The 24,030-nt window shown below is 43.5% G+C and overlaps 1 protein-coding gene across 1 annotated transcript; it reads left to right on the forward strand.

Annotated features, from left to right (window-relative positions):
- Nucleotides 1–9,567: 9,567 nt before the first annotated feature.
- On the forward strand, nt 9,568–23,478 carry Acta2 (actin alpha 2, smooth muscle). Its single transcript, XM_059258891.1, has 9 exons — nt 9,568–9,664; nt 12,478–12,629; nt 13,528–13,656; nt 16,188–16,298; nt 17,753–17,837; nt 18,210–18,371; nt 19,852–20,043; nt 21,454–21,635; nt 23,193–23,478. The coding sequence occupies exons 2-9, from the start codon at nt 12,501–12,503 to the stop codon at nt 23,334–23,336; spliced, it is 1,134 nt and encodes a 377-aa protein (XP_059114874.1). The 5' UTR covers nt 9,568–9,664; nt 12,478–12,500; the 3' UTR covers nt 23,337–23,478.
- Nucleotides 23,479–24,030: the final 552 nt, after the last annotated feature.

The following is a 24,030-nucleotide window of genomic DNA, read 5'->3' on the forward strand; positions in this document are numbered from 1 at the left end:
ATTCCCAGTGGGCAGTGATGGCATTACTTGGCACTATAGCCATTTGCCCAGATTTAAGTTCACAAATTATAAGTTTCAGTAATAGCTGTGTCTCTGTTAAAAATTTTGATAAAGGTTTCATTGAATGGTAAAATAATAATAATAATAATAATAATAATAATAATAATAATAATAGTTTTATGCTTACCCAACCTTGTTTGCAACCCTCCTGCTTTGAATTAAATGGTGACTGAAACGGGTTCCTGTGTGTGAACCATCATTGCTTCTGGACTGGTGGAAGTTGCAAGTTTCAGCCTGCTTTGTTATTTTAATTGACCTCAAGATTCACATTCCAGAAAGAAAATCATAAAGCAAAATGTTACGCTTTGTATGTTCACTCTGCATCTATGACGGCTTCAGAAACAGCAGTCATCAGGCCGGGTCTTGCTGCTGCTCGAAAGTTGTTGCCAGGGGTGCTGCAGTTAGCAATTTTGCGCTCAGCAATGTGGACTGCCACAATATGCATATAAGAGTGGAACAGTGCCAAGGATCATAATGTTGTCACCAGAATCCAGCATTCCACCACACCCTTGTCAGCCTTCATGGCCACCTGGAAGAGAAGGTGCTGTGCCATTACCGTTTCATAGACAACAAGAAGGTACGATTCAAAACCAGAAGGTTTGAAAGAAGTTGATGAAACAATGATGTTTGATTCTAACCTAGTTCCAAAGTCCACACTTCAGCCCCTGTTTCATTTGTCTTTTCTCATAGATGATAAAAAGCTTGTCTGGCTCCAGCTATCTCAAATTCCAATCAGACTTTCAAAGCGGTGGGAGCTTGGCAGTATGAAATTACCCTATAGGGTCTCAGAGTTGTAGGCAAGGAAAGAGAATGTCTCAAATTCCAAGTTGCAGCTTCTAACATTCTTGAAGCATCCAGAGATAGCTCCCTTTCTTTTCTGGGGCATAAAGCATGCCTGATGCTCAGAGTGGCATGGACTCCCAGAATGATCTTGGTCCAAAGCCAATTTCTGCACTGTTCATGCCGCTTTGCTCTTCTGGGATTGATCAAGTCTCAAGGTCCTCAGATGGAAACTTCAGTATCTGCCTTTTTCCACATTACTCGATAACAAATACTTAAGTACCACTGAACACAGAATCCTAAACTTGAACAGCTTAGGTAACAACAGACAAAAGGCTCCACAAATGGACATTTTATAGTTTCCAAAATACTTGAGTAGGACTGAGGATGGAGCCCAGTGGTCAGAGCCCTCATGTGGATCCTGCATGTGTAAAGCTCTGAGGACAGTCCCTGGTCAGTACTGTAGACAACAACAAAGCCACTTAGTCACACTCTTGACCTAGGCGGAGTGGCTGTGGTGGAAATTGAGCAGGAGGTGAATGACTGGTCAGGAGATAAGGACTGACTCTGCCCTTGTTAGTGACCCTATGGTAACCCTAGCTGAGTCCCACTTCCCTTTTATGATGTTATCAACTTCACTGGTAGATGCCACAGATAAATAGAAGAGTCTACATTTTCTCTGTAGATTTTTCAAATTCGATACTCTGATCAAAGATTGTTAGAGGTAGAAATAACAGTAAGCGTACAGCTCAAAGGCCCGAGGGTTCTGCGGACTGTTCAAAGCCATACAGACCATTATCAGTTGCAAAACCCGACTGCAGTCCACAGAGCTACTTACCTCCTTTCTGTCCTGGGACTTGTGCCTGGGGTGCCACAGTCTAACAGGGGACAGTTACAGTACCGATGTTATCATTATTTTTGTATGCTTTTGAGGACTTGGTATCACACTCTCCTCTTATCTTGTCTCTGGGCTAGTGTGGCTTTTGTTCCAAGGCAGATGTGCATACTCCGCATCAGAGAGCCAGGCTCAAGGGAGACCTAGGACGACATATCTTCACTCACTACCCAGGGATTTTATTGGTTATGGTTCTGGAAGTTTAGGCCACACTTTAGGAAATTTTGCTCCCAGCGTTTCCAAGGACTTAGGTGGAAAAAAATGGTGGCAAATTATATTTAATAAGTAATTTACTTCTTGGAAGGGTTGTCCCCAAATGAGCCATAATAGTCGATTAACGGTAAATGTATTGCCAGATTGATACTCTTCCAATGAGTTTTGCTGATCCTTGAGGAAGGGTGTCTCTGAAGCTAAGGGATCTTGGGAAATCTGTGCTGTGAGGAGGTGCAGAAGAGGCCTCACAGATACTGTTGGCCACTTTGCCTAATGACCTGACATCCTAGAACATATGCGATCCGGTCTCTGTTCTGCGTGTGAGCTTTTGGTTGTTGGATAATACTGATGGTGTACCCAATGTGCTTAAACTCCTGAGCAAGGATCCTGGGCAGACACCAGACACACCTTATGTATGGGAAACAGGGTCAAGCTCTCAGGCTGTAATAAATATGAAATTACTCAAAAAAGCCTACAACCACAGAACTCCTCTTATCTTATGCATCTTAACTACTCTTTTCTTAAATGAATTAGAAGGTTACTGAAAATAAGTGTCTAAATCTTCACTGTAGCTCTTTGAAAGTTGTGGAAAACAGGAAGTTGCGTAACTGCATTCCTGAGCAGGCTGGCCCAGGGGAATAACCAGCACACTGGTTCTCTCCAAATGTTTGAAACCCAATGGTTGAGTGCAGGAAAAATATGTATAAAAGATAAAAGTTGATGGAAGTTAACTGTGTTAAATGTGTCACTACAATAATGGGAACATTATTATTATTATTTGAAACTGTGGAAAGTGGGGGACAGGGTCCAGTTAGAGGAAGTAGGTCATTGGAGGCAGGCCCTTGGGGGATATCTTACCCCAACTCCTTGCATCTCTTTTTCTCAACTTCCTGACCAACCCCCGTAATGTCACTGTTCTGCCCCACCCTACTCACATGGCTGTGGTGGTGGACTGATAGCTCTGAAACTGTATGCCAAAGTGAATCTGTGCCCCTTTAAGCTGTCTATTCCTAGTTTGTCACGGTGCTGAGGACAGGAAGTACCATATTTCAGTACCAGGAAGGACAAAGATTGCTTCTCAGAGATATCTCAGTCGCCTGCCTGAAGGCTGATATGAAGGCAGCTGCGAAATCATTTTCACTGCCAGCATTGATTTGTCTTTTACTTCTTACATATTTTTACTTTCCCCCAACTTGACACCCTTAGGGACTCAAAGACATTTTCTATGTCTTTATATCTCTAAACATTGTTATATAGATAGGCTTCAAATCACTTCTTGATTTGGAGTATTCATCCTTGGTTTTTACTCACCTGCATGTGAAGTGTGTATCTTAATAAACTTCTAATAGCATTTCTGTCACCCCACTCTCTTTTGTTGCAATGATCTGAGATCAGCACTCAGAAAGAGAGATGATTCTTTTTCTGCTGTGCAACGCAAAAATATATATGAATGTGGTATGTGAGCCACAAGATAGGGCCCATTTAATATAATGGGAATCAGAGATAAGGAGTTAGGTTAAATGGGTCTTTTGGGGTGAGCTAGAAGGTAATTAGAAATTATAACATTGTAATAAAGTATGGATATGTAGAGAAGGGAGAGTTTGGGGGAAGTCTGCAAAAAGCTGGGAGTAGTGGTTCCCACTTACAATCCTGCACTTGGAAGCCAAGGCCAGAGAATCACTAAGGATTTAAGGCCACACAACCTGGCCCTCAAAAAGTGTCAGGCCAGTCTCAGAAAGAAAGAAAAAGAGAGAGACATGGACAGAGGGAGATGGTGGGAGGGAGGAGAGAATGAAGGAAGAAATGGAAGGATAAAAGAAAATGGAAGCAAACTTGCACAGATGCTTAGCTAAGAGTGTGTTGCACACTTGACTCTTCACAAACTGGACGGGGATATCAGTCTAGTTACTCTAGAATCACCTTCCTTTTTGATCTGAAATGTCAATATCCAAGTTTACCCTGTCACTTTCTTCACTGGTCTTTGTTGAAAATGGTGTTTTGCTGCAGGTAGAGATTTGCCAGCACTGAAGATATCTGAAAGAATTTGCTGTTGTCTTCATCCATAGCTCCGGAAGACATGGGAAATGTCACACATTGTTAAGTAATTTAACTTCCCAGTAGGATTTCTAGAGAGAGGTAAAAGTAACTTGGTTATCTAAAGACAATTGACTGTAAAAAATTAAAATCCTTGGGTACTAATCATAACCCTCCAAGTAAGTCAGAGTTGCTGTTTAAATCCTTACTCCCAAAGGGAAAGAAACTCTCATTCATCACATAATCCACATAGTAAGCACTATCCTTGGGGACATGCTAGACACCAAACACACACAAGTTTTCCTCTTTTGTGAGTTATTGGAAATAAAGACAGAATATTTAGGGCATTGCCAAGCCTTTGCTCCAAATATTGTTTTCCTCAAAGGCTGATCAGATATATTTATGACAGTAAAAGCTGTTTGAAGGGCTGGCGGCATGGCTGAGTGGTTAGGGAAGCTTGCTGTTCTTCTGGAGTTTGCATTCCAGCACCAGATCTGATCACACACACACACACACACACACACACACACACACACACACAGGTGCAAGCACTAAAAATATAACAATACTTTCCTTTGGGGAAGACAGCTTCAGAAACAGTGAACAGTACTCAGTAGTGACAAAAGAGTGCCCTTTGTACCGTAAACTCTAAGCGGTTGATCATGGTGATAGTTCCCCCGTCAGCTTGTTGGCCTATACTTTTTCTCTGAAGTCAGTGGCTTAGCAGTGTTATCTTTTTCCACATTTCACAGCACGAGCAGGGTGCTTCTTTCCTATCTCATCTACTTTACAATCTTTGGATATTGTTGGTGATGAACTATTCTTCTGTGAATTCAGGCAGCCTTTTTCTTTTCTTTAACCATTAGTCCCCCAAATCGTACAGACCCATGTCCAGCTCCTGGGCCCATCACTCATTGTGACCAAGTGTGATTTGGAAGAAGGTTCTTCAATCCTGTCAGCCCTGGGTATCTACTTTAAAAACTGAATCAACAGAAATCACGCTTAGTGCTGAGTGTGGGGTGTCCGTTACACACTAACTGCTTAGTTTGTCAATGTTGTGAATTATAACATGTGGTTCTAATGGGCTATGAACTACTCAGAGTTATGGAGGTCCTCTGCACACAGTCTTTTATTTGCCGATATTCTTTTTTTTTTTTTTTTTTTTTTGGTTTTTGGAGACAGGGTTTCTCTGTGTAGTTTTGGCACCTGTCCTCGATCTCCCTCTGTAGACCAGGCTGGCCTTGAACTCACAGAGATCACTTGGCTCTGCCTCCCGAGGCTGTTTGCAGATATTCTTGGACCCTTCCCTTGATCACATACCCTTTTCTTCAGCCGATACTCTTCTTTGACATTTCCTCCAAGGTTCAAAGTTCTCTCTCTGTCTCTGTCTCTCTGTCTCTCAGTCTCTCTGTCTCCCTCCCTCCCTCCCTCTCTCTCTCTCTCCTTGGATATCCCAGGATATCCAAGACATGCAATGGTGAAAGCATCAACAATTCTGCTTTTGTTCACTATGGTGTCTATAGGAGCCATAATTTAGATTGTCGACTAAATAACTGATTATTAACTAGTCCTATTAGAAGTCAGTGAACACACCCATCCACTGTGTCAGCCACATTCAGAGAATCAGAATCAACTGGAAGAAGCCCCAGGATTTCATGTGGTTCTTTACCCTTCAGTCATTTGTCTAAACAACTCTCCAGGTTTGTTTATGCATTCAAAAACAGATTCCTGCTGGACACTCTGTGCTAAGGAGGTGGAGTGCAGCTCTCCATCCTTTAAGTGTGGTGGCTTATAATGGAGTCCACTCAAAAAGTACTGTTTAAGAATGGCTTGATGAGCCGGTGGGTGGTGGTACACGTCTTTAATCCCAGCACTTGGGAGGCAGAGGCAGGCAGATCTCTGTGAGTTCGAGGCCAGCCTGGGCTACAGAGTGAGTTCCAGGAAAGGTGCAAAGCTACACAAAGAAACCCTGCCTCAAAAGAAACAAACAAACAAACAAACAAAATATATATATATATATATAAAATATCAATTTAATTAGGAAAAAAATCAGACAAATCTCAATTAAGGGGTATTTTACCAAACATCTTACTAGTCATCAAGGCTATCAAGGTCTTTTAAAATAATTTCTTAGATCGTATCATCCAAAGGATCTTCAGATGACAGGACCAAGTGCACCGTGATGTATGGGATGCAAGGTGACGCATGGCATGAGCTTCTGAAGTTAAAGGGGGCAATGAGCAAAGTCTTCGTTTGTTTTCTACTGCTGTGATAAACACCATGACCAAAGGCAGCCTGGAAGGAAAGGGTTTGTTTCAGGTCACAACGCAGTAGTCCATTATGAAGGGAAGTTAGAGCACGAACTCAAAGCAGGATCCTGGAGGCAGGAACTGAAGGCCACATAGTAATGCTGCTTCCTGGTTTGCTCCCAATGACTTGCTCAGCCTGCTTTTTTTTTATGTAACCCAGAACCACAGGCCCAGAGGTGGTACTGCCTGTAGTGGGCTGGTTCCTCCCACATTAGGCATTAATTAAGAAAACGCCCGACAAGCTTACCCTCAAGCCAACCTGATGGAGGCGTCTCTCAGTTGAGCTCCCCTCTTTACAGATGAACCTGGCTGCTGTCAAGTTGACAAAACACTAACAAGCACAGGCAAGAACTGAAGAAATGCTAATAAGGAATGGCCTGAGTTGAGAATAATGTGTCAACATTGGTTCATCAGTTGTGACAAATGTACGACAGTGCTGAAAAATGTCAATAAGAGTGGAGACGGAGAATTGGATAGACAGGAACACTTTTCAGTTTTCTGTAAATCAAAAAAGATGTAGTATTCTCTACTGAAAAGTTTAAGAACATTGAGGCCAGGGATTATGGTTCAGGAGATGGTTGGGGTAAGGGGCTCCAGTTTTGTAAATCACTAACATGATGCCCTGGGGACTCTGATAAAGACAGGTCACAGGGGTTGCTCAGAGGAACTTCGGCTACTGTGAAAATCCTTACCCTTGGTGATGAATTAGAACGTGGGCTCTGGGGTAAGAGGTCTCTTTTAGCCAATCTAGTAGTAGCCTGGACACTGGAATTTTTTAAGGCCTTTTGTCCAGTTTAATTGTAATTGTGTTTAAAACTTACTATATCTGTGAATTCTAATATGGTAGTCTATGCAAACTAAAGTTTAATTAAAATTAAATGAAATGGGGCCAGGGGAGATGCCTCATTAGGTGAAATGCATGCTGTACAAACATCAGGACTGGAATTCTGATCCCCAGCACCCACATAAAGTCCTGGTTGATATGGGATATCTAGAGCAAGCCAGCTAGTGAGGCAAGCTGAGTCAGCGAGCTCTGGGTTCAAGTTAGACATTCTGTCTAATAGATCATGTGGAGGTGATCAAGGACTACATACTCTATCAACCTCTGTTTTTTACAGACATACACATGCATACACATGTGCCCACTCACATGTAAATATGTATACACAAAGGCATGTACACCCTATACACATACCAAAGCAAAGATTAAATGAAATGAAAAATGTCAAGTCTACACACTGGAGTGGTCAACAGTTGTATGTAGCTAGTGTCTGCTGCATCAGCATTGCTGATTCTGAACATTCCCCTCACTGCTGGTGAGTACCATGCTAACTCAGCTCTGGATTGGTTCCCAGTGAGGACTGAAATGGTCTCCAGTTCTCAAGAGCTGTATAGTAAATCATTACTAAATCACATTACCAAGATGCTGTGTGATGTCTGTAGAGTAATGCAACTACAAATGACTCTTGGATGTGTGCTTATAGCTTGGATTTGTTTTATAGTTTTCCTGAACTGCAACCAAGTGACCAGATGTTACTCTTTCTTTAATCAGTCCATAACTCCCTGCATTCATGGCTGTCAACCTCAGGAGTTATCTAAGCACTCTAGTGGAACTTTCCTTGTATATACACAAACTGGTCCAGTACAGCTTTCTTTCACAGAAGAGACTTGAGTTGGATATAAATTCTCAAACTCACACAGTAAGATCATTAATCACTCGCTCAGAAATTGATTTCAGTTGCTGATCCTCCTTGGTTACTTCAGATTGTGTTTTTTAATTCTTAAAAATAAAACTAAACTTTGAGTTCTGTTTTATTTTCTACTTTTATGTCATAATATTCTGATTACAAACAAATACAACCACTATAAACAAAGAAATGATATAAGATTATCAAAGCTATTCTTTTGATATTTAAAGGAATAGCTAGCTCATTAACGGATCAAGACACCACTCACTCATGAAACTAGACATCATCACAGACATCCATGTCAGGGACTAAAATAGAGAAAATGTGGAATTTTTGCTTTATATGATGCCTGTGATGAAAGCCATTGAATTGATCATAAGTGTCCCATTCTGGGTCACAGTATGCAGTCTCTATATTTGAGCAGTCAGACAATTACATTCCCCCTAGTTGACTGAAACCAGATACAGGGTAGAGAGCTCTCAAGCAGCACAGAGAAATCCCATCTTTTAGCAACTGTTCAGACTCTTCTAAGAATCAACAGTGCAATTTCTCAAAGACAAATATCCGTGCATACATGTGGACACCGTAAATCAAATACATGAGAGATGGTCGCCTGAGTGGACAGTTGGTGCCATTCACCCTGGGGTTTTCCTAACATGTGAACAGTTCAGAAGCACTCCTGGAATCCATCAAAGATATTTCTATCATGAATGGAATTAGAATTTTAGCTTATGGGGAGGGTACAGAAATGTAAAATGATTGACTCTGTCCATTAAAGCCCAAGTCTTTGAAGAGTGACAGGGTCACCTGATCTCTACTTCTGTCCAATGGGCTCATAGGTATGGAGGAGGATCAGCAGCCTTCATTTCAACATTCCAAATTTCTTATACAAAGGTTTTTTTTTTTTAATGACATGGTGACAGGTCATCTATAGAGCCAAAGGATGGTCCCTAACCATGCAGCCAAGAGCCACTGACAAAGCAGCAACCCGGAAGGCAGCCAAGGACTAACACAGTTAGAGGGATTCTGACTTCCACGCTCCTCTTTGGGAAACACAGGCTGGCCAACCCTGTCTACATAGTTTCCTTTCTGTTTTCCTTAATACTACACAGAGACTCGATATATAAACACAGTGTGACTACCATAAAATGATCACACCTCTCCATATTTGTGAGTGACTGTGATATCTCTTGTTACAGGCTACCTTTATAAGAGGGTTGCTTTAAAATCCCAGCTAGTCAGAGGCAGGCCCTTCCTGATCTCAGTTCCTTAGCAAATGGTCCAAAAGGCCAGCTTGACAGTGAGCTGGCATCGTCTGAGGAATGTGCAAACCATGCCTGCATCTGCCCCAGGACACTAGCCCAGTGTCTGGGCATTTCAGCAGTTGTTCTGAGGGCTCAGAATGCTTATCCCCATAAGCAGCTGAGTTGCCTCCTGTTTCAGGAGCAGAGCAGAGGAATGCTGTGGAAGAGACCCAGGCCTCTGGCCACCCAGATTAGAGGGTTTTGTGCTGAGGTCCCTATATGGTTGTGTTAGAGTGAACGGCCAGCTCCAGCCTGTCTCTGCTCCTTGTTTGGGAAGCAAGTGGGAGGGGATCAGACTAAGGGGCTATATAACCCTTCAGCATTCAGCTTCCCCGGACACCACCCACCCAGAGTAGAGAAGCCCAGCCAGTCACCATCAGGGTAAGTGGCACCAGCCCAGGGGTGTGACTGAGATTCCACAGGCTCTTTTATTGCCCAGTGTAACCAGACATTGTCTGTGGGACTCCGGATGACTTGCATGTTCTGCATTTTTGAATGAAGATTTATACTATTAAAATGATTGTAGCTTTTGAGCTTGCATGATTTTACATTCCAATTGGGTTAAAATGAAGCTAGGTTTAGTGGGGAAGGTGATGGAGATGGGCTGAAATTCTGTTCATGCGTGTCATCCGTAAAATCTGTTTCTAGTAAACCAACTGCTCAGATCCTGCAGCCTACTGTATCGGTGAAGTCTAGCTGTGTTTGGTAAATTGTTCGTTTATTTCTACTTAGGCATTGGAAACGTGGATTTGTCTATGGCTCATATTTAGTGTGGAGACTGTTCATCTGACTCGGTTTTTAGGGTAAACTGAGGTGACTGATAGTGGATGTCAGGAGGGAACTGGGGCAGTTTCCAGCCCTCTGATGTTGGCTGAATGTATGCCTTACGTCTGGGTCTCCTTGGCTCTAACAGCTGGTGTCCCATGTTGGAAATGTGTATCCTGTGAGTGCGCCAGTGCCCTTATTGTTCAGACCTGTGCCATTGCTCATTTGCAACAAAGCGTAGTTTCTATGCTTTCTGCAGAGAAAGGAGGGAGCATCTCCTCCAGGGGAGGGCTGATTTGCATTTCTCTGCCTCAAGTGTCCCTTGGCCTGGTAAGCAGTGCCTCTGTGGAGCAGCCTTGCCACCCCAGGCTAACCCCTGTAACTCAGGGCTCGGTAGCTGCAGCAGGGAAGCAGTTTTCTCAATAAGATTTTCTTCCTGTTTCGTGATTCATGACTAAATATGGCTTGCGTCTTGAGACTCCCAAGCTGGGAATGGTACTGTCCTTTCCTCCTCCCCTCCCTCTCCCTCCCTAACAATTCATTTTTGGCACGAGATGCACTCCACTGTGCTGCACCGAACTGCCTGACCCGGGTGCAGTTCCAAAAGCAGACGCTGAAGCCAGAGTGTTTTACCTAATTAGGAAATGCTCAGCTTCGAACTGAGCTACTCATTCAGGTTAGATAAGAGTTGTAAAACCACAGCAGCAGTCCCTCTGGGAACAAGCAGACTGCTTCTCTAGTGACAATGCTCCTTTCAGGATTATTAAGACAAATTTTCTGCACATTTTTTTTTGGTGAAATATAAACATATAAATACATCTTCATTGAATTTGTATAGTATTTTTCCTGCATTTTTTTTTTTTTTGGCCAGGCAGCTTATTTTTCTGAAAATATTGACGCAAAATTCTAAGTCATCTCCGTCCAACAAAAAGTTTTATCCTTCCCCATTTTGAGAGAGCTTCCTAATTCTGCATGGCTTATCCCATTCACAGCCCTGATGCTCAGTTGGGAAGCAGGCTTAGTGTATGCACAGACTGATGGTCCCTTGCTGCTGGCTGCCTCTGACAGTCACACTGCTTCTGTCTGTATGTCTGTGTAGTTACAAACTATCTTCTGACTCCTCAACATCTACTAGAAAGGAAGCCAAATATAATTCAGTGTCTGAAAGGAAAGGGAAAAGTGAGGAGAGGAAAGAACAGACCATGAAAAAATCCTGTTTTCTGTTCTTGGGAGGGAAACCCACACATTGAAGATTTTGTTCTAATCCTGAGGGCAGTGTTAAAAGAAAGAAAAGATCACAAATAAAGCTTCTGGATGATGATACTAATCACATAATGATATACATTTGCAAAGCTCTGAATATCCTTCCAAACTTTCAAAAGTCCAAGCTTAAATGTCAGTTACTTAATATTTTGTTTTAAAACCAAAGGAGTATATGCTCAATTAACCAAGTTTAGAAGATATACCAGAACTCAGAATAAAGACTTCTACAAAACCCAAAACTTACTGCTTCAAAAGAACCCCAGTAAATACCTTGATGAGAATAAGTAAGCTTTTGCAACAAACAAACAAACAACCCACATTTTATCGTGGTCATATGATGTTATTTTCCCTAAGTTATTAATTTTAAGTAAGAACAGCTGTTAGCATACTGTTGGATTTTCAGTTTAACAGTGACTTTAAATTAATGAAGAAATACTATAACTCCTACAACTTCAAACATCTTCTTGGAAAATTTCAATCTATGTTTTTATATTAGACCAGCTCTTGTTGGCCTCAAATTTGTGATCTACCTACCTCAGCCTCCCAAGTACTAGGATTACAGGTGTGCATCATCATACACGGCTTTGATTCATGTTTAATGTCCCCCCAAGTATACAAATCTTTAGAGCCAAAATAATTCTCTTTTAAACATTTAAAAATGAGACATATTTTAACATTTTCAAATTGTCATATACTGCCCACTCCTCAAAATCTACCTTTTTGGAAAAGAAAATTAACTTACACTTAGAAAAAAAAATGTGAGTTTTGTTTGATATAGACAAATACAACTGGATAGTTCTTTAACATGTGCTAAATACCATGTCCCTGTGGAAATCTGTTCTCCTACTCTGGAACTCCCATCTCTGCAGTTCATTCACTCATTCCATGCTCTGGCCAGCTTGAGAGTGTTATGAGAGCATGTGACACACCACTTGTTGTGCTGAGGGCCTGTGGTGTTAACCTGGGAGTCTGCGGTGGAGCTCATCAAAGGCTTTACGGCCTAGTGAAAGCATTTCAAGATAAAGAGTGTGTTGGCTGAGATTTGGGAAGAGCCTCCAGCTAAAATAACACAAGAGGGCCAAGAACCCTGTCTGTGGGTGGGAGTGATGGTGAGCTCTGATGACTACTCTGGTACAGCAGGGGCGGTTTCCTCCCTGTCTCCGCAGAAGCCTGTGAAGCTGCTCCAGCAATGTGTGAAGAAGAGGACAGCACCGCCCTGGTGTGTGACAATGGCTCTGGGCTCTGTAAAGCTGGCTTCGCTGGTGATGATGCTCCCAGGGCCGTTTTCCCATCCATCGTGGGACGTCCCAGACATCAGGTGAGCCGAATTCTCATTGAATACAGAGAGAGCAGGACTACGGGCTAGATATCTCTCTGTGTCTACATGTATCCAACGATTGTCAGGTGCTTTCTGCTCAGAGTCTACACAACCATGTGAAAAATATGTCTATGATAGGCTGGGGTATAACCTAGTGATGCAAGGCGCTCTCTCTCTCTCTCTCTCTCTCTCTCTCTCTCTCTCTGTCTTTCTCCATATTGGTGATGATTGATGCCCAGGAATAAATGTCAATTTCACATATCAAGCATAAAGATTATCTGGCAGATTATATATATACATATATTTATCATATATTGTACATATATGCATATAACATATATTTATTATATATTGATTGTACATATATACATATAATATATAATATGTAATGGCAGACTATATATAATATAATATATATAATTTTTTTTTTTTTTGGTTTTTTGAGACAGGGTTTCTCTGTGTAGCTTTGCGCCTCTCCTGGAACTCACTTGGTAGCCCAGGCTGGCCTCAAACTCACAGAGATTCGCCTGGCTCTGCCTCCCGAGTGCTGGGATTAAAGGCGTGCGCCGCCGCCGCCGCCACCACCACCCGGCTCAATATATATAATTATAACATAATAAAAATTTTGTCATTTTCTCATGCTCACTATCCAAATACAGCCACCGTGACCATTGACCTCACTGCAGTAACAGCAGCAGCAGAAATCGTCGTAAGCTGCCCTTATGTACATCATCCCCACTTCTGGGAAAGAAATAGAGACAAAACTCAACCTCACGCAGTTTGGTTTTCGATGAAAGGCCGCACTAAGTGTAACTTTACATCATGTTAGCTGTCAAAGAAATCATCAGTTCACACGTTTCAGGAAAGAACTGACTTGTGGTTTGTTGAACTGTTTCAGGGAGTAATGGTGGGAATGGGACAGAAAGACAGCTACGTGGGCGACGAGGCGCAGAGCAAAAGGGGGATCCTGACCTTGAAGTACCCGATAGAACACGGAATCATCACCAACTGGGATGACATGGAAAAGGTACCGAGAACTTGCTGCAGGCTGACTCTTCAGGGTGCAGCATTCCAAAGCCCCCGGGAATCAGAACCACACGCTACAGCGTGGGGCTGCTGTGGAAGCCAGCCAGCTATCATTGCTCAAATGCACTGTTATTTGTTATTGGTTAGCTTGGATTATTACTCACTGAAAAACACTGGACTGACTTCTTTTTGAAAACAAATTCCTTGGGTATTGGTGTTTATAAACTGGTGGGAGACAGGTCTGTAGCCCTTTGCTAATGTGGGGATGACTCTTTCTTTCACACCCATTGGACTGTCCTCTGAGGACAGGCATCCCCAGAGCATCAGGTATCCAGAGCTAGAATTCTGGGACGACCCTTAGCTAGTCCATTCTTGAATTTTTTTTTTTTTTTTTTTTGGTTGTTGTTAATCTGCCCTGAGCAGTTTTCTTAATTTTCACAATTGAAAAGAGGAGACCACATAAGATTTGGTACATTCCCAAATGCCCCTGAATATATTGAAGTGCAATTGTGACTGACATTTTTTTTAAATGAGTACTTTAACATTCTTTCTTTGTCATATTGAGTAAGACCTCTGCCCCCAGACCATTGTGAAAGAGCCAAAGGAAAGAAAAGTTAAATCTAAGGATTATGAAGATTGTTATTAGGCATTTTAGAAACACTAGTAACAAAAAAAAACAAAAGTAACAATAAGAAAGGGAGATAATTTTTTAAGAGCAGCAGAATGTATTAAACCTGCAACATGTTTTTATTTACCTATTTATTAGCTTTTTGTATCCTCCAAAACACATATACTCACCCACACATGCTCACACGTATCATTTAAAAATAAATCTCACACTGCTACTAAAATGTATTGCTAGTTACGTGTAAACCTTTTCTCTGCAGGAGCTGCCCATCCTTAGCTTTAGTTAATCTGATTGTGGACTTGGCGCAATTGCAGTTTGTGCCCTGCAGGTGGCAGCATCACCGGTGGGAAAGAGTCCTTTAGTCTCTCCATGGAGCCGACAGTATGGCAGCCTGGATGATCCGGCTATGATCCGGTATAATGAAAGAGAGTATTGGAATGGAAAACAAAACAAAACAAATCAAAACAAACAAACAGACAAAAACTAAACCTGCCTCCCTGGCATTTAAATTCAGAGCATATTCTGGAGAAAAGGAGTGAAGGAAAGATTGGGTTTTTTTAACCTTGTTTCAGGGTGACTGCAGGGTATAATGGACGACCGACTAGGGCTCCTGAGCACTCTGCTTCTGTCTTTTCATTGTATAGAGCAGAGTGTCAGTTCAATTGATCGTCTGTTTAGTGGAATAAGGTGAAAGGATTAAGAAACAGTTGCTCACTAATCTTTATTATAATAATGATGATTTATGAAGGTGGTTTTCCAAACTGCTCAGCCCCACCCTTTCTTCCGTTCACCCCGACACCTCCCCTCACCCCCACAAGGGACAGGACTTGCCAGGATCCCTTTCTTTGCTGGAAACCACAAAACCCAAAACAGGAAACTAGAATCGTGACAAAGTCTTTAAAGTTGGTTTTACTTTTGTTTCTTTGCAAATTGTCATCAGCCACGCCCGTTTACTCCTGGGTAAATCTCAAATTCCTAACGCTGGAGGACAACAACCCTTCTTTAAAAGGGGAATTATTTTAGTCCTTCCATAATAATGTGTCCTTTTTAACACCCAGGGATTAAAGAGGTTGCTCAACTATAAAGCCACAAACACACTACACACAGGTGGTCGTGGGTTGTGGGGAGATGTCTAAGGTCTGGCATCTGCTCCTGAAATGGAAGTCTAGACTGTTCCTGCAAAGGCTGCTTTTACCATCCCTGGAGGGTGAAGATGTTGAGGGAAGTAGAGGTGGAAACCTTCTTCCCACCTGCACACACCTACACACACACACACACACACACACACACACACACACAGAGCCAAGAACAGTCTCTAAAAACATTAAATATGGCAATTAGGTTTTCAGGTGAGCCCCATTCATTTACATGTATAGCTATTTGTCCTTTTATTTATTATCCTAAACCAATTTCCCATGAATAAACTAAAGGAAGGCGTGAGTAAAGAAGATGTAGCTGATTAATGAATGACGCTATTCATTCTAGCCACTGGGCTGACTAGTTACTCTAGTGTTATTTTATGTAATTCACAAAAGAACCAGTGAAGCACCTATTGTTTATTTTGTCCTTCAGTTACCAGTGGTGAGACTGGAGGAGAAAATGTCTGGGAACTTGCTAGCTCACACAAACAGAATGCGACCCAGCTGTGGTCTGAATCTTCATTTGACTACAGAGCCTGTGTCCTTGACCACTACACCATCCTGCCACACAGCCCTGCTTTTGCTTAGTCACTCAATGGATGTGCAGCCTTGTGTGTGCTGGGCCTCCGGGTCTGCATCTATACAGATTCAGATGTACACATTTCATCTGATGCTGGTTTTGTCCTGCACATTCTGGTCCCTTCCCAGGCTTTCCAATGCCCCACAGGAGCCCAACACTGTGTTTCTCTCTTACCTGCCCTCTAGATCTGGCACCATTCCTTCTATAATGAGCTTCGTGTGGCCCCTGAAGAGCACCCCACCCTGCTTACGGAGGCACCACTGAACCCCAAGGCCAACCGGGAGAAAATGACCCAGGTAAGTATTTGCTCTAGAATGCAACACTGTTGGATTGGGGGTAAGGCTAATTAGAGTAAGACCACAGCATGTCGACAGAAGGCCCTAATGGGCAGTTCACCCAGACTGTCCACCTGGAGACCCCAGTGGCCAGGGATCATGACAGTGCTCACCTCCTTACTGCACAAAGACTAGACCATTTTCCCTCAAAGGGCAAGAAAAAAAGTTGAAAGGTTTAATTAAAAAGGGAACATATCTAGGGTGAGAAACTTCCAATAAGTCATTTCAAAATGCAGTATAATATAGTGGGAACTGAATCTGTCACTGAAAGTCACTTACTCTCTGAGAACCCCAGCTGCTTTGTTTGTTGGGAACATTAATACTGTTATTTTCAAGGGAGAGATATGCAGACTAACGACGCAAAGATGATATGTGAGTACCACGGTATGTGGCGTAATAAATATCCAACAACTAGTAGCAATTACTGCCACTCTTGTCTGTGTGACACTTAAGACCCTACAGCAAGAGACCGTCCAGTGAACTAGCTACAGAGAGTTCTGGTGTGGATGAGCTGTCAAATGATAACATTAGCTGCTCTGGGAACCACTCTATCTCGGAAGAAATGATACTTCTAGTAACAACTATCATCCTGTGAGTTGTGGTGAGGTAGAGAAATGACTGAAAACTGTGGGTTTCTAGCAAACATCAGACATTTCTTCAGGTTTATGCACTGGAGAGTGTTGTCAAAATGGAGGCTGGGGACATCTTCTGATGCAGGAGGAGCCAAGGGAGTTCTGGTTTTAATTTTGTCCCTAAACTGCTTGGACTAATGGATTGCATTTACATGTAACCTTCTATTCCATGATATAGGTCCTATATGCCAAGATCATACATAGCATCTCCCACCCTAGCTGTGGGGACCTGATTCCAGGGCTGATATTGACTCAAAACTGCATAGACATGGAAAAGATTAAGCTGAACCTGAGACAGATCACACAGCCAGGGTTATTCACAGCCAGTCTAAGCACTGGGCTTTCCTTTACGTTCCTTGGATATTCTCTTGCCTTTTTCTTTTTAATAACTCTTAGACTCTCTCTGAGAGCTCACTTAGTCCAAAACTCTTCTCTCTTTACATGTGAGAAATAAGGAAAAAACAAACACCATAGTGAACCCCGTCACATCCAGTTCAGGACCAAGACTAGAGCTGCAGCTAGCCACTCCTCACCTTGCCTGGTCTCTGTCCACACTGCTGGCCCCTTTCCTCTCCCGTCAGGTCACCAGTGTGAAGGTTCTGTCTATTGCCTCCTTCATTTCTTTTTTTTTTTTGTGGGACCGGGTCTGGTTGGCCTTCCTTCCTCTGTTCTTATGTGTCTGGGGGGGGGGGGGGTCTGCATCAGGCAAGGAGTATGCTCTTATGTGTTCTTTGTAAGACTGACGGCATCGTCATCTACTTAACCCTGTGGATTCCTTTGCAGATCATGTTTGAGACCTTCAATGTCCCTGCCATGTATGTGGCTATTCAGGCTGTGCTGTCCCTGTATGCCTCTGGACGTACAACTGGTAGGTAGCCAGGGGAATGGGAACCTTAGTCAAACGAATCTACCAAAAGAAGTGAGATTTGATGGTTACAACCTCTGGGTTGTGACGGAGAAGAAGTGAATTAGAACAGACAGAGATGGTCCCCACTCCAGCCGCAAAAAAAGAAAAAAAATTCTGTTTTCAAAACCATCCCTGGACCCCACCTCCTTAGCAAGACCTTTCCAAAGGTTTCCCTCTTCCTCTTCCTGTCTCCCCCAAGCACTCTCTCATTTCATCTCTCTCATCAAACTCATATCAGAGGCTTAGGAATTACTGCTCTCCACAGTCTTTGGTGTACCAGAAGAGCACACCAGCTCATGAGGTGACTTATATCGTGCTCATGATCCCTCCTAGGTATTGTGCTGGACTCTGGAGATGGTGTTACTCACAACGTCCCCATCTATGAGGGCTATGCCCTGCCCCATGCCATCATGCGTCTGGACTTGGCTGGCCGAGATCTCACCGACTACCTCATGAAGATCCTGACTGAACGTGGCTATTCCTTCGTGACTACTGGTGAGGCCCAGGGGAGGTCAAGGGAAGAGGGTGGAAGACAGTGTGTTGCTCACAGTTACTTAGTGGAAAGAGTGCTGTCACTCAAAAGGGGTCACGGAGCCAGAGAGATGGCTCAGCTGGTAAAACCATTAAAACCATTTGGTGTGCAAGCATGACAACCAGAGATTGTCCCTGAAGCCACAGTGAAAGGAGAGACCGGACAAGAGTTACCTTCTGCCATCCACACATGTGCACCTGAATGGGTTCACACACACTAGTAATATATACATATATACACATAATAGTAATGATAATAACTAAAATTTTTAAAAATGAACTAATAAAAGATCTGGTGAGTTCACAACTTAAGCAACAGTAGGGCCTGTCGCCAATGCACAGAGAAAAGCAAAGCTTTTCTTGCTTTGTGACTGTAAAGTTACTACAGTTTCTTTGAGAGTGGCTGTAGACACGGGTGTAGTAGGGCAAGTCAGAGTAAACATCCATTTGTCTGTACGCTGCTAGAGATCAAATCCAGGTTGTTGCATTTGCCAGCCAAGCACTCTACCACGGAGCTAGACTCACAGAGATACTTGGATATTTTTTAATTTTTGCATTCATAAATAGAAATGAAAGTGTAAAGATAGAGAGGTGTGTCTGGCAATCGTTGAGACATCTAACAGGACTTGGGTCCCAACTTGTTACTCTCTAGCCATGTGATCTTAGACACTAACTGGCCTTGCTAAACTGTAGCCCCTTTATCTATAAAACGGGCCCAGTCACAGAACCTGCCTCCTGTGACTCTATGAGTATGAAATACTACCATGCCTGTAGAATGCTCTGCCAAGAGTAAGCACTCAATATCATCTGTTTTTAGCACAGATCTAGCAGGCAGTGATACGTGTGTGTGTGTTGCATCAAAGCTGGTGCCACTCACACTTTCTTGACAAAAGGCCAGTGCTGGGACATACAGAACTACTATATGTCCTCAGTGACCCTGTCTCCAATTGCCTGAATCCTTACAAATTGGGAACTGTCCAAGTTTTAGGTTTCTGGACGTACTTGGAGCCAATTCTAGGCTCCATGCTTGAACCCTGACAAACATTACAATCTTCTTTTCCAATATGCTTTTGAATTAACTCTATACTTTCCGCCAAACACCACCCAAAGATTCCCAGGAATCAGGTGGAACTAGTACCTTGGAATCTTAAGGCACAGGAGCCTGAGTAGCGGGCAGCCATGTTTTCCCTATTTCTCTCCATATATGCCACCAGAACTGGAGCTGTCCTGAGCTAGCCTCTGCTTTATTTCGAAAAGTGAAGAATGTATCAAAGATTGAGCCACTACCTTTCTGGGAAGGGAAGCAAAGACCTCTGAGTCATTTTGAAAACTCCGAGTCTTCTGAGGAGCTGGTTCAGCAGAAGAGTGACATGGGGGTGGGGGGGGGTAGGCTTTAGCTTCTCTGCAAACCCTAATGTGTACCTAATTTGTATGTGTTTGACAGCTGAGCGTGAGATTGTCCGTGACATCAAGGAGAAGCTGTGCTACGTAGCTCTGGACTTTGAAAATGAGATGGCCACTGCTGCCTCCTCTTCTTCCCTGGAGAAGAGCTATGAACTGCCCGATGGGCAGGTGATCACCATTGGGAATGAACGCTTCCGCTGCCCGGAGACCCTCTTCCAGCCATCTTTTATTGGTAAGCACTGGGGAGCTGAGTCTCGCTGTTCTGTACCCAGCCAGCCCTGGCTACCAGTACCCATTGGCAGGTAGAAATGAATCAGGGCTTCAGAAACAGAAGCAGTTCTACAGCAGGGAAAGTGCCACATTGTCAAAATGAGAAGACTCCAGGGAGCCAAGAAAAGACTTGAGTGCCTTGGAAAGTTCTCTTAAGTCATGGTCATGACAAATGTGTTCTCAGCATATAGTGCAAACTATAAACGTTATCTATGTTTCGGATGTAGTGGAGCACAGGGATGGTTGGGGAAGAAGAACTGAGTGCTGCTACAAGTTTGGGAATGGTAGGGGGAGGGGCATAACCAGAGGGTACCTATTGCTCACTGGCATGGCAGTCACAGAGGCTTTTGCAGAGAGATCCTCTTTGGAGGCTGGGAGCCTGAGCTTGAGACTTTGTTCTGTTCTCAGGATTTTGAGAATGTCACTTAGCCTGAGACTCAGTTTCCTCCTACTAGGACAGCTGGAAGATTTATAGCAAAGTTGTATAGCACCCTCACCCCAGTGCCTGTTCAAAACCAACATTCAACAATTTGCTACTGTCGGTAATGAGCAATTAGGTGGTGGTGTTACTATTATAACTAGATGACAGGGCTAAGAAGGATGAGGGGGCCACCTAGAGGTTTATTACAAAAAAAACAAAACAAAAAAAACAAAAAAAAAAAACCATGCATCAGAAATCAACAAGAAAATCAGCCACACACCCCCACTCCCCCACCCCCACCGCCAAATGTCTGTACAAAGATTGCATAAAAAGCATCTTGGTAGCTGGGCACGGTAGTACATGCCTTTGATCCCAGTACTAGAGAGGCAAAAGCAAGCGGATCTCTATGGGATTGAGTCCAGCTTGTTCTATAGCAAGTTCCAGGCCAGTTAAGGAAACGTAGGGAGACCAGCGTTAAAAAACAAAAAACAAAAAACAAAAAAGCAAACAACAACAACAACAATAAGAAAAAACCCTTTATCTAAGTAGGAGAGACACTTTTCTGATGACTCCATCATTCCACCTTGGGTGAGAAATAACAGCCGGGGAGAGATGGGAGTGTTTTGATCAATGGCTCCGGCCCTCCCTTTTACGGAGCATCTGAAGGCCTAGCCCCTCATTCAAGCCACATATAGCAGAATCTCTACTGAGACAACGGTGTTAGCATGTCGTAACCTTACCCTGGAAGTGCTGCAGCTGAGCCTCCTCATTAGATAGGAGGCAGGAGGGCGTGGAGCCTAACAAGGCCCTTTCGCCTCTTGGAGGGTAGTTTCTAGTTCCTGATGCCTGCCAGCCTCACCCAGATTAGGCAGTTGTGCCGACATGGTTATTCATGTTCAACCCAAGTTTCTCCCCAGCACCCAAGGTCCATGGTTTGTGTCTCTTTTCCAGGGATGGAGTCGGCTGGTATCCATGAAACCACCTACAACAGCATCATGAAGTGTGATATCGACATCAGGAAGGACCTCTATGCTAACAACGTCCTCTCAGGGGGCACCACCATGTACCCAGGCATTGCTGACCGGATGCAGAAGGAGATCACAGCTCTGGCACCTAGCACCATGAAGATCAAGGTACCACACTGAGACCCTGTGATTCGCGAAGGGGTGGGGGCAGTTCTAGAGCAGCCACCAGCTTGTGAGGCAGCCTAAAAGGTTCTCTGTTGTTTCCAAAGGGAATGAGGCTGAGGCGGGAGTGGTTTAGACTTAGACACATCCCCCTTAAACACAGGCTCTGAGAAAGCCTTTCCAGAGGACTGCACGGGGAGAGGGGAGCACTGCTTCCTGGAAGGCTCCTGCTCCTTTAAGCCTGTCTGACCAGCTGGAATCCCCCTCCCTCCTAAGGCTGAGCGTGCTGCAGAACCTACTTAGTTGGAGTTTGCAAACAGGCAGGCTGCAGGCCATGGGACTTAGACAAAGCCCCAGTTCTCCAAACTTTCCTTCTTAAATGGAAACGGATGTGAAACTTGGGGGCCCGGTATGGTCAGAGAGCACCAAGAGCCGATCAAACCGGGGGCGCCAAGATGACCTGTTCACAGAACGAGCCTGAATAATGTCGGGAAGTGTCTGTACGGTCTGGGCCACTTTCTGGAAACCTGAAATTATCACCAAACCCTCCCACCGTGTGAAAAGAAAAATGTGTAGCGTCAAAACAAAACTCGTGTGGGGACCAGTTTTTAAATTAAACCTGATACTGACACAGCCACTGGCGACCATTACTGACAGTCCCGTGAGCCTGTTTCTTTGTATGTAACAAGAGAATCATTGGACACCTACCCTTCAAATTTGTTATAGGAGTCAAATAAGCTAGTACCTGTAAAGCGCTTAGCTGATACAGTGAGAGCTCAGTGAATGAGGAAAAAAACTGAATGTTGAACCAGAGCTTGTGGGCAGACAGATTGGACCAGAGCTTGTGGGCAGACAGATTGGACCAGAGCTTGTGGGCAGACAGAAAACCTGTGACCAGCGTTTCAGAACGCTTTGTTCACTAGTGTGTCCACTGCTAGCAGGGCAGCTAAGACTCGAGTACAATTTGATGTCACTCACCTCCATGTTTGAGTGGCTGTGGTATATCACACCCTGGCCTGATGCTCTGCACTCTGCCTAAGCTATTAGCTCAACAAAACCAAAACAACAAAAGAGTGAGCATGTCCAGTTTGCCCTCTGAGTAAAGTCAGCCCCTGCAGGGGAACACTCGGACAGGGGACTTGGGGCCTCTGTGTTGGACGGTGCATCTGGTTAAGATTTCAGAAAGCAGTGGCCAGTTCAGTCAGGAAAAAGAACACGAGGAAATTTCTGGAACAATTACAACATCTTCACACACACTAGGACTTCTACAGAAAGGGCGGGTCCTGCTGAGCTCTTAGGCACAGCTCCTGGAATCTCTTCGGCTGACACTGGCAGGGCTTTTATGCAGAGGCCCCACATGACCTGAGGCCAGTTGGGGTTTGCTCAATGAAGGGGCAAAGGAATAGGGATGGTTTGGCATAGGTTGTATGAAAAAAAAAAATCAGTGGGCTCACTGGGGAATCCCTATACCCCGGCTTGAGAAGAACGCCCATGTTTTCCAGGAAGGGCCGGCATGAGGCACTTTCTCCTGGCGCTGACACTCTCCTTTTCTTATCCTGACAGATCATTGCCCCTCCAGAGCGCAAGTACTCCGTCTGGATCGGCGGCTCCATCCTGGCGTCTCTGTCTACCTTCCAGCAGATGTGGATCAGCAAACAGGAATACGATGAAGCTGGTCCCTCCATCGTCCACCGCAAATGCTTCTAAGTCACCTCCCTGCTCTGTCTCTAGCACACGACTGTGAATGTTTCGTGGATTAGCGCCTTCGGTTCCTTTCTAAATCATTCCTACCCAAAGCTTTGACTTGTTACTCGTGTTTTTAAATAAATCAGACATGTGCTACCCTTAACTTCTAGCTCTGGCCTATCATCAACATTGTGAATCGGTTGTTTCGGTTAGGTGGGACTCATTTATATAGCGTGGCTCCCTCTAGTGGTCAAAAATAATGGGACATAATTAGAATGACTCATTCCCAGGCAATGGATAAAAATCACTTCAACAGGGGAAGCTCCACTTAAAAGATGTAAACAGGATGCATTTGAGAGTGCATAGGACATGTATATATTACATATAAGAATATATACTAGTGCCAGGAGGAAAAATCTACACTGACTTCACGACTGTTTGAGTGACTACATTATTTTATACATACAATGGTAGCCTGATAGGCAAAAGGTGAGAACAAAAACAATCTTACATCTATTTAAAATTTGGCAAGCAATATGTTTTTTTAATTACATCTTTTGTATTAAACCATACACCTATGCAAGAATATGCATGTGTGTTTTTTATTTATTTTATTCTATTTTTTTTAGATTTATTTATTTATTATGTGTACAGCATGTATGACTGCAGGCCAGAAGAGGGCACCAGATCTCATTACAGATGGTTGTGAGCCACC

This window comes from Peromyscus eremicus, chromosome 1, assembly GCF_949786415.1.
Source record: "Peromyscus eremicus chromosome 1, PerEre_H2_v1, whole genome shotgun sequence".
Classification (NCBI taxonomy): Eukaryota; Metazoa; Chordata; class Mammalia; order Rodentia; family Cricetidae; genus Peromyscus; species Peromyscus eremicus.